The following is a 15,999-nucleotide window of genomic DNA, read 5'->3' as shown; positions in this document are numbered from 1 at the left end:
TCCCTTCCTTTCCTTTTTCAAAACTCAAAATGAAAAGCACAGTTTTGAAGATTTTGCATTTGATTTAACATCTAATACACTACTATGTATAGTCAGACAGGAGTCCTTTTTAGTAGATTTAGATAGCATTTATAGTGATTTATGAATCATTCACGAATTCCTGGCTTACTCATTTGGGTGGCTACAGATATATACTCGCACTTCCCTCCTGCCTAACAAAAGGAAAACTTGGGCTTACTTCAACATGGATTTGTCCCCAAATAAATCAAGGGTGTTATAGGGGGAACTGAAAATTCAATTTGGTTTCTGAAACAACCAGGACCAGCTTGTAACTGTTAGGAAATCGCCACTAAGAGCGGTGGCCATGCTCTGGAGCCCTGGAAAAAGASGGCTGGATCTGCAGGATCCCTGCGGATGCTGGGAGCAGAGTCAGTGCAGGGATGGATCCTTTGGGCTGGTACCTCTCCCTTCCAAACCATAGCTAGAAAAAGGCATCCTGCTGGTGCATTGCTGGGTCAGATAGCATATAGGTGGAGGCATATACGGACATACAGTGTTACTAATCAGTACTAATTTGGGAAAAAAAAGGCATTTACTACAGTAATCTTTACCTAGAGCTGGCCCAAATGTAAAATAAACTTGCAATCTGAGCAATCTGTAGAAGGGAGGGGAAAGGATAAACTACTACTACTACTACTACCACTACTACTACAATAAACTACTACTAGTAGTAGTTGAGTGCCATGTAGTGGATGACCAATTGTAAATGTGTATTTGTTTAACAAGGAGGAAAAATACAGGCTTTTATGCAAGATGTACTTTACCCAGAACCTCACATGGTTTGAGACAATAGTACTGGGTATCAGCTTGGGTATCACGGGGCCAAGAAGAAAGTTTTTGTAGCAAAATTTGTTAAAAGAAAAAAAAAGAAAAAGGAATTAAACCTGTTTATTAATGAGTTAAAATAAGACATATTTTGCTTACAGTTAACCCTATAAAGTATGGAACACAGTGCTATTATCAGTAATTATTTGAGATAGGAACAATGTTACTYTGCTGGATCCAACTTTATCTTCATTGTCCCCTTTTTTCCTCAACTTTGCACTAAAACAGCGAGCATCTGCCATTACTTACACAAGACCAAACTTCACATTATTTTCAATATACTTCCAAAACGGAAACAAAACATCACAGCCGAAAACTTTGGTCTTCAGAGATTGTATTTTTCTTTAGAAACACTTTCAAATGATTTATTGGATCATAGCTCTGTTTTAACTGGCTGGACTTCCAGTGCATTTTACCACGCAGCAAGAGTTTGGGAATTGAGGAAAGCGTTGGCACATGCAGGAGATGAGCTCCTCACCTGGTTTCAGTGGCAGTTTTGGGTAGATTGAGGACAAAGTTACGAGCTGTTTGCAGCAGGTTGTTGCCTCCCCGGGGTCTCATGCAGTGCTGCTTTCCCTCCTATTGCCTCCTGCTTCCAGGCAAACGTGGACAGTGTGGGACAGTGCCCCAGGTCTTTGTGCTCAGCACCACTTTTGCTGTCACTCCACGTGCTAGTGTGGCACACTACACAATCACAACAATCACAACCAGTGATTTTGCAGCTCCCCACTACGCTGTCAGAGAGCAAAACTTTCAGCTGTTCTATGGAAACCCAGCACATTGCGCTGTACATCCAGCTAGCCATCAACAACAACCATGTCTCTTCAGAGACATGGTTTAGACACAGAGAAACCTAAGTTTTTGCCAAGCACAATTTCTAACTCCTCAAAGTCATGCATGCATCTATTTGGCCAAACAACAAAAATGCTATGCCTATGTATAACACAGTTATAACACAGTTCACTGATTTTTTTTTTTTTTTTTTTGTTGAAAYTGACTTTCCTCTCTTCCTTCTTCTCCCCAAACAGTTAAGTAATCTTCACTCTCAAAAGAAACATTTTAGCTGATGGAAAAAAAGAAGTCCATGCTTTTGTGCAGCCAACACATTTGCATTCAGAGAGCTCTGCTGCTCCCCATGGGCCTCGCACTGTGCATGGCAATGATCCCACAGCAGGCTCCCATCCCCGTGGTGTCTGCAGGAGATGACCGCATGTGTCACCAGGCATCACTTCTGTATCCTTCTTTTCAGCCATTAGTAAGAGTCTGAAAATCCCTTTCAAGACACAGATTCTCAAGCTTTAGGAACACAGCAACTGCTATAACAGATCAAGTCAGTGGTCCATCTAGCCCAAAGAAGGGGCCAGAARGACAAAAAAAAGAACAGCTCTTCTGACAAGCACCCAAATATGTGCTTTGATTAGGAGAAGAAAGAGGAGTGGAATTTAAGCATGGGAAATGTGAGGGGCTGCATCAAAACACAGATTCCCTGTAGAGAGGAATACTTTGAAATTTATAACTTTAAATTCTCTCTCTGAATCTTCTGTGAATGTATTCAGTTAGAGAACTGAATTCAGTTAGAGAACTGAATTTCTTGCAAATGAATTAAAAAAAAAAAAAAAAAAAGGAAAATGCTTCTGGAAAAGAGACAAATGGTGTGGAGAAAAATCTCAGGTTTTGCTAGGTTGGCTGTGGGCCAAGCTCAGGGTTTATATTTGCTGCTCACCTTCAGTCTTTGAGCTTGCGTAGTTAGCTGTCATTTCCTCACTGACTAAAAAAGGAGATAATATCCCTTAACAGCCAATTCTCCCAAGTGTCCTAAGTTTGGAAAGTAATTACTGTTCTGATTTCAAAACCTCACTGTTAAGATCTCTAACTAAAGGCTTTCCAAGAGCTGTCCCTTGTTTGCCACATACAAAGGGCTTTGTAATGTATGGACATTATTAGATGTCCTGATTCCATGGCTGGATCCCCGCAGGGGCTCTTGTGTCTGGAAGTCTGTCTTGGAGGCATTTACTATCTTATAGCAGAAGCATAAAAGGAATATAACCACATACCCGAATAAGCAAACAGAAGCACTGCCACAGAACTTATTATAGCATTACAGTAATTGGACAGTTCAGTCCCAAGTCTTTCTTTCCAACTTTATACAGAGTTTAGAAATTGTGTCATATGTGTCATCCCTCATGGCCATACCACCAGCCATGGTTCACAGAACGGTGAAAAATTACACAGAGCACAATGTCCCATGCAAAAATTCTGCTCTAATCTCCTGTCTGCTAACACGTTATTTCTTGCACAGAAGTGAGCCTTAAAAAGCAAAATGTATGTCAGGGATTTTTTTGCTACCAAAGACATTCATGCTTATTGCAAAAACATACAAGCACCAATAGTTTTATTCCACTGAGTAGCATATGTTAATAATATAAAAATAGATTTTTTTTTCTGGGGTTTAAGTATGCCCCATCTTCTTTATAATAAAAAAAAGAGAGTAAGCAAAGTCATATTTATATTCCCTTTCATATACATGATTTTCGTGTACTGTCATCAGTTGCTATCTTCATTGAACAGTCAATATTTAAGAGATTATTGCAAATTAGATGAGTGTTGAAGCTTAGACCCTAACAGTTGGGACCACAAAAAATAAAGTTTGCTTTTTTATTGTGCATATTCTCTTTCATGTGTGTGGCAGTTTCTTGGATGCAGCACCCTGTTTTGCACCTTGCACCCAGTTTTTCATGCAGAAGCAGAGTGGGATAAGATAGATCCCCCTGCTCAGGTCAGACTTTCACATTAATTAGGCCTAGGGTCTTGTGCCATCTGCTCTGCAGTTCCCTCCCATCACAAGGTGGATAAAAGCGGAAGAGAAGGCACCCAACTATCTCTCTGTCCGCTTGTCYCTGGCACCCTGGCCACAAGGATGGCGTGGTCCAGTTCTAACCCAAAAGATGAATAAAGTCCCAGAGACGCAGGCTGTTTAGTCAGTCCTGGCTCTGGGACCCTTGTGCCCCTAAATCCTGCAGGTCTGCTTGATGAGTAGAAGATAAAAAGCCTAATCCATGCTTGTCAAAGGCTTTGGTCAAAGCCTATGGCCCCTGGTTCACATTTTCATATGCTATCATCACTCCTCCTCCCAAAATGGCATAAAGAGAGTCAACTTTCAGGGGCTTATGTAAGTGATCTGTTTTGCATTCCAGAAACAGTTTCTATATTAGTTTTCATTCTAAGCATTTGTCTTAATGTGTGCTACGTGTTCTGTAATCAAATCAACACTACAGCAAAACAGTTTTTCTTTTTTGAATATAGATTTCCATTTGTCAAATTGCCTAAATGAAGTTCTTGGTTTTTGATTCATTGTTGTTGTTTTTAAGCCTGAGCAGTTTTGCATACAGGAAAGAGCAGACAAAAAAGACAGTGTAAACAGTTACTACAGCATATGAGAAYTGAGAAGCTCGTTCCAGGCTAGCTGCTTGCCAATATTAATCTGCGGAATTCTGTACTATCCTGAGGTCTGCAATATTTCCAAGGGTTTCACGAGTTAAGTCACACTTTGATTTTCTGCTGTGCTCATGCAAGAGTCACCACTTCAGAAACATGCCAATGAGATCACTGGGGTTTATACATTTATTTATTTTTAATAAATAATTTAATTATTTATTAATAATTAATTATTTATTAATTATTTATTAATAATTTATTAAATTTATTAATAAATTAATGATGGTGATAGATGCTGATCTAACATTGCCTGTTATGCGGGGCTCCAGCATTTGTTGGACATGATGGCTTGACTCACCGTAAAGAAAACTGTGCTAGGAAAGAAAATTTCCCAGAGAGGCAAGAGAGCTTCAGCAGCTCACTGGGTTTCCAAGGATGACCAGAGCCAGTGCCAGGGAAATCRGTTGGGTCCTTGTGGCCACGAACAGGCAGGGGAATGAACCCTTAAATAGCTCAGACCATCACGAAGTGGCAATCTCAGACTGCTGTGCCAAAAAACACTAACCATGGCTCCAGGTTTGCCTGAATTCAAGTGTTCAGACTGAAAATGAAAAGTGCTTTTGGCTCATCTCGTTTCCCTGAGCCATTCTGTTCTTCCAGGCAGAGTTAGTACGGCTTTCGTCAAACAAAATTATGCTTGGTTGTTTAGTAATTGATGCCTAGGGTGCATTCTTTTGGGGTTTATAATTGGACATTTTATGCTTTCCAAATTACTGACATTTCTATCCCTTAAGGAGATTAAACACCTTGAAATGCATTAATGAAATACAGATAATAATGCGTTAGAATGCTGAAAGTCAGGGAGACAGGAAAACAAAGCCTTATAAATAAAATTTCCAAACACAGATATTAAGAATTCAATAGCTTTCAAGTGTGACAGTGTATCTTGCTGATTTTGCTACTGAAAATCTATTTACTTAGTCTCTTTATTCTCACGATCTAACAGACTTCAGTTTCAGTAAACAAAGTGGAAATGTATAATACCATATAGGATATAAATAATTGGAAGGACTGCTGAAAATAATTTATGAAACACCCAAGAATGAAAATTAAACCACTTTCACGCAATTTGCTTTCATTCTGAAAATATATGAAATAATGAAAACAGCAAAGCTCAGGCGCCTTGTTTCTAGCCAGCAAAAAATGAGTCCTGACTATAAATCAAGCTCTGAAACTGGAGAACTAAAAACAAAATCCATTCATTATCCATTCCTCTTGAAAAGACAGAAGATGCCAAGTTCCTGCAGAGACGCTCAGAACTGAGAGAATATTGAGAGGAAAGAGTTCAGAGCTTCCCACTGCACATACAGTGAAACACTGGATCCCAGGGAGTGTGTTCTGGGAGGTGCTGTTGGGCTCCTCTGGAGTTTGACACGTCCCAGTTGGAAGGACTTGGCTTGTTCAGGTCATTGCTGGAGATCATGGTGGTGTTCGCAGAAAGTCCCTCAATAGAGACAGACACCAGGTCCCACATGTCAGACCTGGCTTCTCCTTGGTCATCACCTTGGGGTGACAATGTTTCTACCCACTCAAGCAACTTCCTGAGGTTACTCCTCAGGCTTTTCAAAATGAAGTAAAAGGAAGAAGATAAATAAAAAGAGGTGGTCTTACCTCTCAGAGTCCACAGCTGAGAGAAGAGGTAGCTGTTGATGTGGATGGTGAGGACTGCCCTGCATGTTGCACCCCGGGGAGGAGAGGTTGATTGGCTGGGACAAGGACACGGCTCCCACCGCTGTGGTGGCACTCTGGCTCATCTGGAGGCCGGGGAACACGGCAGCTGAAACCGAGAAGAGAGAAACACCTCAGGTCAGGTTTGCCATGCACCACCAGCCACCACCCCAACTCTCCTCTGCAAAGTCTCTAATGCTCTTATCAGAAACTGTTCTTTCCTGGACTTGTTTCCTGCTAACGTGTAAAGAAAAAATCATAAAAGCTTCCCCTGATCACAGGAACTTGGCTAGTGCCAAATGATACTCTCCTAAAACGATGTGCAACACAACTACCAACTACTTGTGAGATTTTTTTCTTGAATAAGCTCAACAAGCTTTTCCTTGAATAAGCTTGAATAACCTTATTCAGCTTCAGGTTGAATCCTGACATTCTACAGCTTCATACTGGTAAAATGGCTATTGGGATGTAAAGATGGTAAAATGGCTATTGGGATGTATAGAGCCACTGAACAAACAAAAAGCTCAGTTACCTAAGCAGTGAAATCCTCTCTATCTTCACCATCCTACTAAGTCTTGAATTTTTTGAAGATCTTTAAGAAAAGATCAAATATTTATTGTCCCCATAACTGCCCATCGCCCATATGCATATATACGTGTATATATGGGGAGACCCATATCCATCTCCAGCAGGTCGAGGGAAGTGATCATCCCCCTCTACTCAGCCCTGGTGAGGCCACATCTGGAGTACTGCGTCCAGTTCTGGGCTCCCCAGKACAAGAGGGATGTGGAGCTGCTGGAGAGAGTCCAGCGCAGGGCTACCAGGATGATCAGAGGCCTGGAACATCTGCCCTGTGAGCAAAGGCTGAGAGAGCTGGGYCTGTTCAGCCTGGAGAAGAGGAGGCTGAGGGGGGACCTGATCAGCGTGTATAAATACCTCAAGGGAGGCAGTGAGGAGGAGGGGGCGGCCTCTTTTCAGTGGTGGCCAGYGATAGGACTAGAGGAAATGGCTTCAAACTGAAGCATCGGAAGTTCCACAGGAACTTAAGGAAGCATTTCCTCMCTGTGAGGGTGACAAAGCACTGGAACAGGCTGCCCAGAGAGGTTGTGGAGTCTCCTTCTTTGGAGATCTTTAAAACCCGCTTGGATGCAGYCCTGTGCCACGTGCTCTAGGTGACCCTGCATGAGCAGGGGGGTTGGACTCGATGACCTCTGAGGTCCCTTCCAACCTTCGGCATTCTATGATTCTATGATTCTATGATATATATGTACATATATATGTGTATATATATATATATACACACATRAACTAGCATTATTAGTTCTCAGGTTGCTCTTGCAAAAGTTATGAATGTTTAAACATAAAGCATTAAAGCACTCCTGCACAATGTCTTCATAAGTTGAACCCAAATTCTATAATCCTATTTTCAGAAGTTCCTTAAATTAGGCRTTTATGAGACCAGATCCTGATTATCAAATCCCTCTGCAAAAGCACTCAACTATTTCTGTTGTCATCTGTGTGAAGGGACTTACGTTGACACTGAATGACTACCAAAATAATGAGTATTTTAAATATCTTATAAACCCTCAATTACTTTACAAGTATGAAAATAATCTATCTCTGGTTATTACATCTTTCATTTTGTCTTTTAAAAGTTTAATCTTAATTTGTGGTTGGAAATCCTACCTATAACACAYGCAAACAATTATTTCACCCAACCTCATTGATAAAACTCTAGGATTTTAACCAGGTCCTCAAAGAACATCATAAGAGGTGAAGAATGCCTACAATATCTGTACAGAAACTGCAGAACAGAGAGTCATTTAGAAATGATCCCATCATAATCCCATCTCAAAGACTTTTTTGGTTGAAGGGGGAAAAGTAAAGAGCTTTTCCCTCCTTACACAACTCTGCCCACTGCACCTTGTGATGAAACCCCATAAAGACAGCACAGCCCTGATTAGTCTGGGAACCCATGAATCAAGGTGCGTGGAGCTACCGTGTTGGAATAAGCCTGTCTGTGAGCACCCAGCGGACTGAAATCTGCTGGAACTGCCAGCAGGAATTGCTGCCCTTTAAACTTCCCAGGATGGGCACAGCATTAGGCCAAGTGACACCTTAAACCTTGCAAAAAAYATGTGGAAGGAATGTTGAAAGACATTGGGTGCATACAGACCCATGCAGTCCACAAATATATTCAGCATCAGGCCAATGCCCTAGCAGAGACAGTCTTCAGAGACTGACAAAAAACTTGGAGTAATTCTGTACTAATCACTAAGTTGCTTCATCACCTTTTTCCTGGGAGTAGTGTGGGACAAACTTTTCTAGCACTGTTAAATTTCTATTGCTTGCTCATAGTAACATTAGGAAATATTTATCTAAAGGAACAACTTTCAATGCATGATCACAGTTAAACGTTCAACCTAAGTGGTATGAAACCAGGACAATATTTCTGGCAATAACCATTCCCACTGACTCCAGTATACCAACACGTAGGTGTGCACAGAAAAGCACAGAACAAATATGAACAATATTTAACAAAAGGCTTTTCTTTCTAGCAACACAATTCAAATTAGCCCAATTAAAAGCATCTTAAAAAAGTATGGATAGTCTGAAAACAAAACAAACTAAAACAAATACAATTACCCACTTGGCATCTTAAAAAGTTACGTCACGGGTTACAAGACAGATGTAGCCCTGAATGTGAACGCAAGGTTGAGTTACCTCCAGAGAGATTACCCAATTACAGTCACTGAAAGGGAGGATTCAAGTTTTTGTTTCTGGAGTTTCATCAGAAATCAAATTATCAACACAAAGGAATTTTCAGTTATCTCTGCAAAGACATTTTCTCTGTATGAGAAGTTAAACTCACATGAATTCTAGTAAGTTKATATAGGAACAAACCATGTGGAAGGAAGAGAAAAAAAAGATCTGAGCAAGATTCCTTCATAAAGAAAAAAGCAGAGAAGTAGCATTTAAAATTTTATTGAAACCTAAGTTTAAGAAAATAATCTAATTTTGTCTTTTGAAGGAGTCTGAAACCTATAATTTCATGAAACGCTTTTTAAATACAGAATTATCATCGTCCTCTGTGCAAATTACCAACATGGGTATAATTAATTCCTTGGATTTATTATATCAAATCACCATTCTGGCAGTCTGCTTCTGCCCTCAAAATACCTCCCCTCCCMCTTCTGCTCACAGGATTTGGGGGAAGGCCTGAGCATTCTTTGTATATAGAGAAAGTCTGAAGGTTTCATTTTGTAGTCCACATTGAAATCATAAACTCATTAATTTTCAAGACTTTTAGAACTGTTATATTTAATACTACGTTTCTATGGGGAGTACATTTCTATAGGGAATTTTTATATTATCCTTGTGAATAAAGGATTTAGCAGTGCMTAGAAAGGAAAATTTGAAATAGTTTTTGAACTTAGGAACATCAGTGCCATTCCCTCTGTTCTTCCTTAGGTGCCCATACTTCACTACACTTCACGCTTCTCTATAGGATCTTCTGGTCAGAAATATGTGTGTATGGGTCCTGCTGAGACTTAGGTGATAAGTTCAGCAAATGTAAAACCTGCTGCATGCAGATATTTTACTGATCCTGCCCAGGTCCTCTGTTAACTCTGACGGTTCCTGTATGTATGGATCTGAAAGAGGCCTTGATAGGTTAAGAAATGCTGCAGCAATCAAAATACTGTTATGAAGTTGAAGGTTATGACTCATGTCAGATGAAAAAGTGACATTATGAAGGGCAAATTGCAAGGTTGGCCCATTATGTGGGTTGCAGTGATGCTCTCTGTGTCTTTCTACGATGGTCTACAGGTAGATCAGAGCTCCTGGAGGTCTCCTGAAGGCTTATAATGTCCTTATGGACAAAAAATGTACAAAACTTAAGGCTGAAGAGGAAAACAAGTCCAGGGAAACACCTTTTGTAGTAACCAAATCTAGTTCTTTCTGGAGACCTCTTCATTTGAACTCTGCCTTTGAGACCTCCTATCCTTAATACTGAGGAATCACAACACTTAGAACACAAGGTGCTCTTGTGACCAAGGTCCTTAACAGAAGCCTTGTCCTGAGATATACTGTTTTTTAAGATTTTTTTTTCTCTATGGCTCAGAAAACTAGAGAAAAAAAACAAGAAATTCATTGCGAAATTACCAGTTGCATCAGAATAAAAATGTCAGAGCTAGCACAGAGGTAACTTACAGGCCTTTGATAAAAATGGTAATGGCTACTATCAAAGAAATAACAAARCAAGTCACATGCTAAATAAGATGGGATATTCTAATTTTTGAATGTTATTTGACCTCTTTTTAGACCTCTATACAATAGACATTTTTCATTGTCCCTCCTTCCTCTCAAATATTGTGGTAGTTCATAAGGAGAAAGAAGGGAAAAAAAAAGGTTGTGTCTTCCCTCATCTATGTCTTATTAACTGCCTACCTACCTAATGTGATCAGAGGATGTTAGACTGACAGTGAGCAGAATGCATTGCCTGGAAGCATTCTGGACGTATTTCAAGCAATAATATTCTGAAATGTTTCACTGAATGGTTGCAGGATGCATGTTAATTCTAAGCACTAAAATAAACGAATGCTTTTATATAGCACTCTGTAGAGTAATCTGATTTACTTTGGGCTATGATTTTTTTGTTTGTTTGTTTGTAAGTGAGGGACCTCTAATGTTACCCTAGTAAATTCACTAGTTTATATTCTGTTCACATTTCTTTTATAAAATGACATAGGCCTTGATCAAACTTTTATTTAACCTTAGTTTTAAGTACTACCGGCATAATCAAAAGATATTTTTTTGTATTTTTATTTAAACATGAATGCAGTTGTAGATTTTGTGCCTCAAAATAAAAATCGTTATAGACATTATTGTATTTTAATAGTCAACAGTCAATGGACTAGCAGCTAAATGTTCCATTTCAGATATATATCAGATAGGTTTAGATATTTTGAGGTTTAGATATTTTAGATATCAGAAGGATAGCTTTTCCAAGTCACTATACTGAAGATTTTTGATGTTTTGCTCATCTCTCCTTGAGGTATGATTAACTTTAAGATTGCTCTTTCCCCTCAAATAATTCTTTCTCTGTTGTTGTCTCATTTTTCTGCACAGTATGTTACCTATCAGCCCTGATGAGCAGCTAATGAAACAATCCATTTCATCTGGACTGGGTCATTGACAAAATGAAGTGACATGGATCCATTTATTTCTGACACAACACCCTACACGAATTGAGGTGACACAACACCGCTTGCTTTCTGTGAACAAGAAAATAAAGCCAGGAGAAATGTGCTACGCTGTGGTCAGGGGAAAACACTTGTGTAAGAGAAACCAGCTTGGTACTTATACAGAGAAAATACTGCTGATGTTGATTAACTCTGACAGTAGAAAAATTGCTGCACAGTAGGATGCAGTCGCAAGTAAGGGAAAAAATAAGATTACTAGGTTAAAGAATTTCAATATTGAAAAACAAGGCATGAATGAGATTACAAAATGTTATGACACATCTCAGAAGTCATGTATGGACTATCCTGCCTGCAGACTATTTTCAGCCTAGGGCTGGCTACCAGAAATCACTTTATTTGGCTTAGGATTCTGACACATCATTGGGACACGCTACCAGCCTAGGTTCAAACTGATCCATCAGCTTGGATTTTAAACATTTAAGTATAGTCTAAAAGCCTGATTTGTAAAAGGCTCAGTGCTCAAGAGATTTCAGTGGAAACCCCCTGCAAAAATGTTCAGGAATTCCTGCGTTTCTTCCATGACTTCCAGGCACTTGAGAGGATAAACTCAATCTTCTCTATAAGTTTTCTTTTACACTAATCCCAGTAACTCCCTTTTTATCTAAACTTTTCCCAGTATCTTTCTCGACCTCAAAGTACAATAAATAAAACACATGTAAGCAGCACTATATTATTACTGAGGGGAGGCAGAAGTTTCCTGCTCCAAAACCTATCTTTAAAATCTGAAATTTCCTTTAGCTCTCAAACAACCAGTGCTATATTCTGACTGTGACCAGACTAAGGCATGTAATGGCTGACAGTATAATAATAATAAGAGTTTTATAAAAAAAGTTGAGAGCATAGTAGTAACAAGGGTTTCATAAATTAGGATTCAGTCAATGTAGGAAACATAGTTTTCAATTTCCTGGTCTTTTTTAATACAAACCTACATCAACACAAGCCAGCATATAATTCACAATAGCCTTAACAAAAGCATTTSAGAACTTTCTGTCTGCAAGCCTCTCAATAAAATAAAACCACTTTTTCCAAGTGGCCACTTCAGAAAATGCCACTTCTACTGCTGCACATATCATGCAGCCAACTCCTTCACTTGCTACATCTGCTTCTCAATTAAGGCTTGGACTCTCATCTGTAGTAGAATAAAGATTATTAGAAGATGTAATGCATTCTGCATGGCAGTTAAAAACAGAAGTCTTCACAAGTATTAAAGTGTTTCATAAAAACCATTAATATACTACACTGCCTTAGGCTGAACTTTGAGATGTATTATCACTTGTAAATTCTCAAATACTTCAAATTCTGCTGAAGTGTGAACAGCCATTGTACATTTAGCCAGGCAGGAAAGTTATGTATCTTAATAAGAAAATCCCAAATACTTACCAAAGCAATAAAAATAGGATTATCACTTCTATRCCTTAAATGTGTTTATTGGCATACTTAAGAGTAACACAAAATAGGAGTGCTCGTAATGCAACACTGATGTAGATCCATGAGAAAACTGATATGTAATATATGAATAATGAAGAAGGAGAATATTCCTTAAATTCCAAATGAAACTTTATGCATTCAAGATGCCTAGAAGGAATGGCAAAAATGAACTGGTAGCAGAAGCCAAATACTCATAGAGCAAAATGAGCCCTCCTTGTGGTAGGTTATGGATAACGTAAGATTTATCATCYCTTTCCTCAATCCCAAAAGATGTAAAAATCTGTATTTTCATATTACTTTSCAAGTTTTACCTTTTTCATGAGATGAGGATGATTTTAGAGGACATCCTGTGCTGCAAAATCATCCAAAATGTTAAGTAAACAATAAATAAGGCTTTTTTCCCCCTTTTTTTCTGTCCCTTTCCTGTACCTGGGTAGATCTCATGAGGTGACTCTGGGGACAGTCTCATGGTATTTGCTGCATCGTGTGGTGAAGGGGAAGGCTGGAGAGGCTGGATTGTCAGGCAGTCATTCAGGATGTCCTGGTCAAGCTCCGAGCTCGATCGCAACTGGAACACAACACAAGGAAGGAGAAACTATCATTGCAAGGGAAAAAAAAAGTAACAAACCAGCCAAACAAGACACTTCAAAATGGCAAGGAAAACATTAGAGGCGTTAGCAAAATAAATGGAGTGCAACCCCAATTCTTCACCCCAAAACTCCGTGAAAAGAGCTGTTTAATTACAGCAGATTTTTTATTACAAATCTGTCCAGGGAAATTCCTTCTGATGCTATGCAAGAAGAGCACCCTGGTCCATGTGTAATGGAGACCTATCAAATGACTGAGATGTTTTGCATCAGCAGAGCAATGCTGTMGAAACAGAGATACTTTCCCGCTGGCGTGGTGCCCTGAGGAAGAAGCGGATGCGATGGTGATTTGTGCAACTGCAGGCACTAAATGTTAATAGTGCCCAATAGAGCAGGCTCAGGGGTGCATCAATGTCAGCAGAAATGAGGGAACAGGGGCCAGCAGCCCCCAAGGATCCACTCCATGTGGTTAGGACAGAAGTGGCACCGAGTCAGAGGGAAGTCAAAGGTGAAGGAGAGGAAGGGAGCAAGATTTTCCTGCCAATTTATTCCTGCTTTTCTTTCATCATCCATATTTACAGTCTGCTCCAGGGTCGAAATGTTTCCTTCAGCATAGCATGAATGGCTGTCTGTTTTCTATTAGCCACAAGTTCTTCTGTTTTTACTGCTATCACTAGTAATACAGCTTTTTTTTTTTTTTTTTAAAAAAAAAGAAATTACGTACATATGATTTTAAATGCGAAAAGTACCTAAGTTCAAATTCCTGTCAAGCACATTATGCATAACATTAGCTGAATCACATGATTCTAAATTTCTCTGGACTCCAAGATGAAAATAAATATGACAAAATACTACTTCCATAAAAAAAAGATTTTATCACATAGAATAAAACTTACAGACATTTCCTGTGTTAAGTGGCTTGTTTCCAACTTTATTTTTCTTTTTAAATAAGGAATAAATCACCTCTCTATAATCAGAAGGCATTATTTATGGAGGGAACAGCAAGCATAATAAGGAAATGGAAGCTAAATATTTACTCATTAAACATGAGCATTATATAGAAGTAATAGCCAAACATCCTTATATCTGTTACATGTATTTCTCTGTTTTGCTCTGTTTGGGGATTTGTTTTGCATTTGCAAATGCTTTGACACTGAGAAAAAATCTGTCATGGCAATCTGTGCTGACATAATTTTCTGGCTTGCACAACAGTCAGCACTAAATAAATACATGCAATACAAAGAAGGAAAATAATGAAACAAAAAACAGAATCAGCAACACAAACCCAGTAATACCAAGAAATAAACAGTAGAAGAAAGACAGATCCTATCTGATTTCTGAATATTGTGCTAAAAAACATGCATTAATTGTTTCTGTTTTACATTTAGACTATTTTCTTCATAGACACAAGAATTAGAAAGACAGCTCTAATACACATACATGTACATACACAGTCATGCACACATATACGTATAGATTGTATAATATCTGTTTTTATCATGATGATTTATACAGTTAAAATACATGTGAGGAAAAATCCCAAATAATGCTGGGAATAACTCCAGTGCATGCATTTGAGTTGTTCTTGGAAAGCAGCCACTACTACGCAGTCTGAAGAGATGAGGAGCAAAGTGTAGAGCACTCTACTCTTCTTCCCACCCAAAAATTGCATTTTCCCCCAAAAGACACCAGGAATGCTGCCCTGGAGCCAGGTCYACCTGCCTCTGCCCTCTAAAGCTCGGCTTAGCCTCTCAGTCTCCGCTTACGCTTTTTGAAATCTTTCCCATGAAGGCAGCACCATGCACCATCAGTAATGCTGATGGCAAGGGCCAGGCAATCAATTACAGCTGCTCTGGGCATTGCTTCACTCCTTGTAGATATGCTCACGATGACAGAATCTCAGTCTTGGCCAAATGTCCTTACAGACTTTTATTACTTTTACAGAATCTCTTTAAACAGAACGTTTTGATCCCTGCAAACATYGTCTGTATTTTGTCAAAAGCAGTGAAAACTGAGTTTCAACTCTTTGTGCAAAGAAATCCAAGGTGAATGGACAGATCATATCAGAACAAGCAGGATCATCCTGTCACAGGAGGAGGCAGCTGGTGGTCCCTTTGGCTTCATGGTGAGTCACATCCCTCACACCTACCTGGCTGCAGAACAGGACTTCCCTGCTCATCACCTAATGCATCACAAGCTCTATAACACCAGGACTGGTAACTTGCCAGTTACCAGGATTTTTAATTGAGAGCTTTAACATTAGGAATTTTTCTTGCAGAATGACTAAACTGGCAACTGGAAATTTTGCACTGATGACCAAAAGTTTTCAGTGTGTTTTTTAAGGCAGACCAAGCTTAGGGCTGGCCTAAGTACAGGTTAGCGATGTCAGCCTCTCTGTTACCTCCCTTCATAAAACACTTGTTATGAAAGGTGGATTTTCAACCTCAGTAGATCTGTGTAGACTTGACAGGTTTTGCACCTGAAAATCTGAGATTTTCTCATCATCACTAAGCAGATATTTTTTCTAAAGTAGAAAACAAATCACCATCAGTCAAGATTTACAATTATTTTACTCCTTTGATAATCAACTAATGTTTATCATCCTGCAGAACAATGGAGAGAAATKCTACTGCTGTCATTTTAGCATTTTAGATATGATTAATTAGCTACCA

The 15,999-nt window shown here is 39.2% G+C and overlaps 1 protein-coding gene across 1 annotated transcript in view; it reads right to left on the bottom strand.

Moving 5' to 3' along the window:
* The window catches only part of GLIS3 (GLIS family zinc finger 3), a 128,790-nt gene that overhangs the window by 13,709 nt on the left and 99,082 nt on the right, over positions 1-15,999 (bottom strand). The window contains exons 6-7 of the mRNA XM_026043661.1: positions 13,170-13,308; positions 5,992-6,157 (exon numbers count right to left, since the gene is read on the bottom strand). Of these exons, the coding sequence (XP_025899446.1) occupies positions 5,992-6,157; positions 13,170-13,308 (305 nt within the window). The remainder of the gene's footprint in view (positions 1-5,991; positions 6,158-13,169; positions 13,309-15,999) is intronic.

Source organism: Nothoprocta perdicaria, unplaced genomic scaffold (assembly GCF_003342845.1).
Source record: "Nothoprocta perdicaria isolate Ctin4 unplaced genomic scaffold, notPer1 scaffold_333, whole genome shotgun sequence".
NCBI lineage: Eukaryota > Metazoa > Chordata > Aves > Tinamiformes > Tinamidae > Nothoprocta > Nothoprocta perdicaria.
Note: the sequence above shows the minus strand (reverse complement) of the source record. Positions and strands in the feature narration are given on the sequence as shown.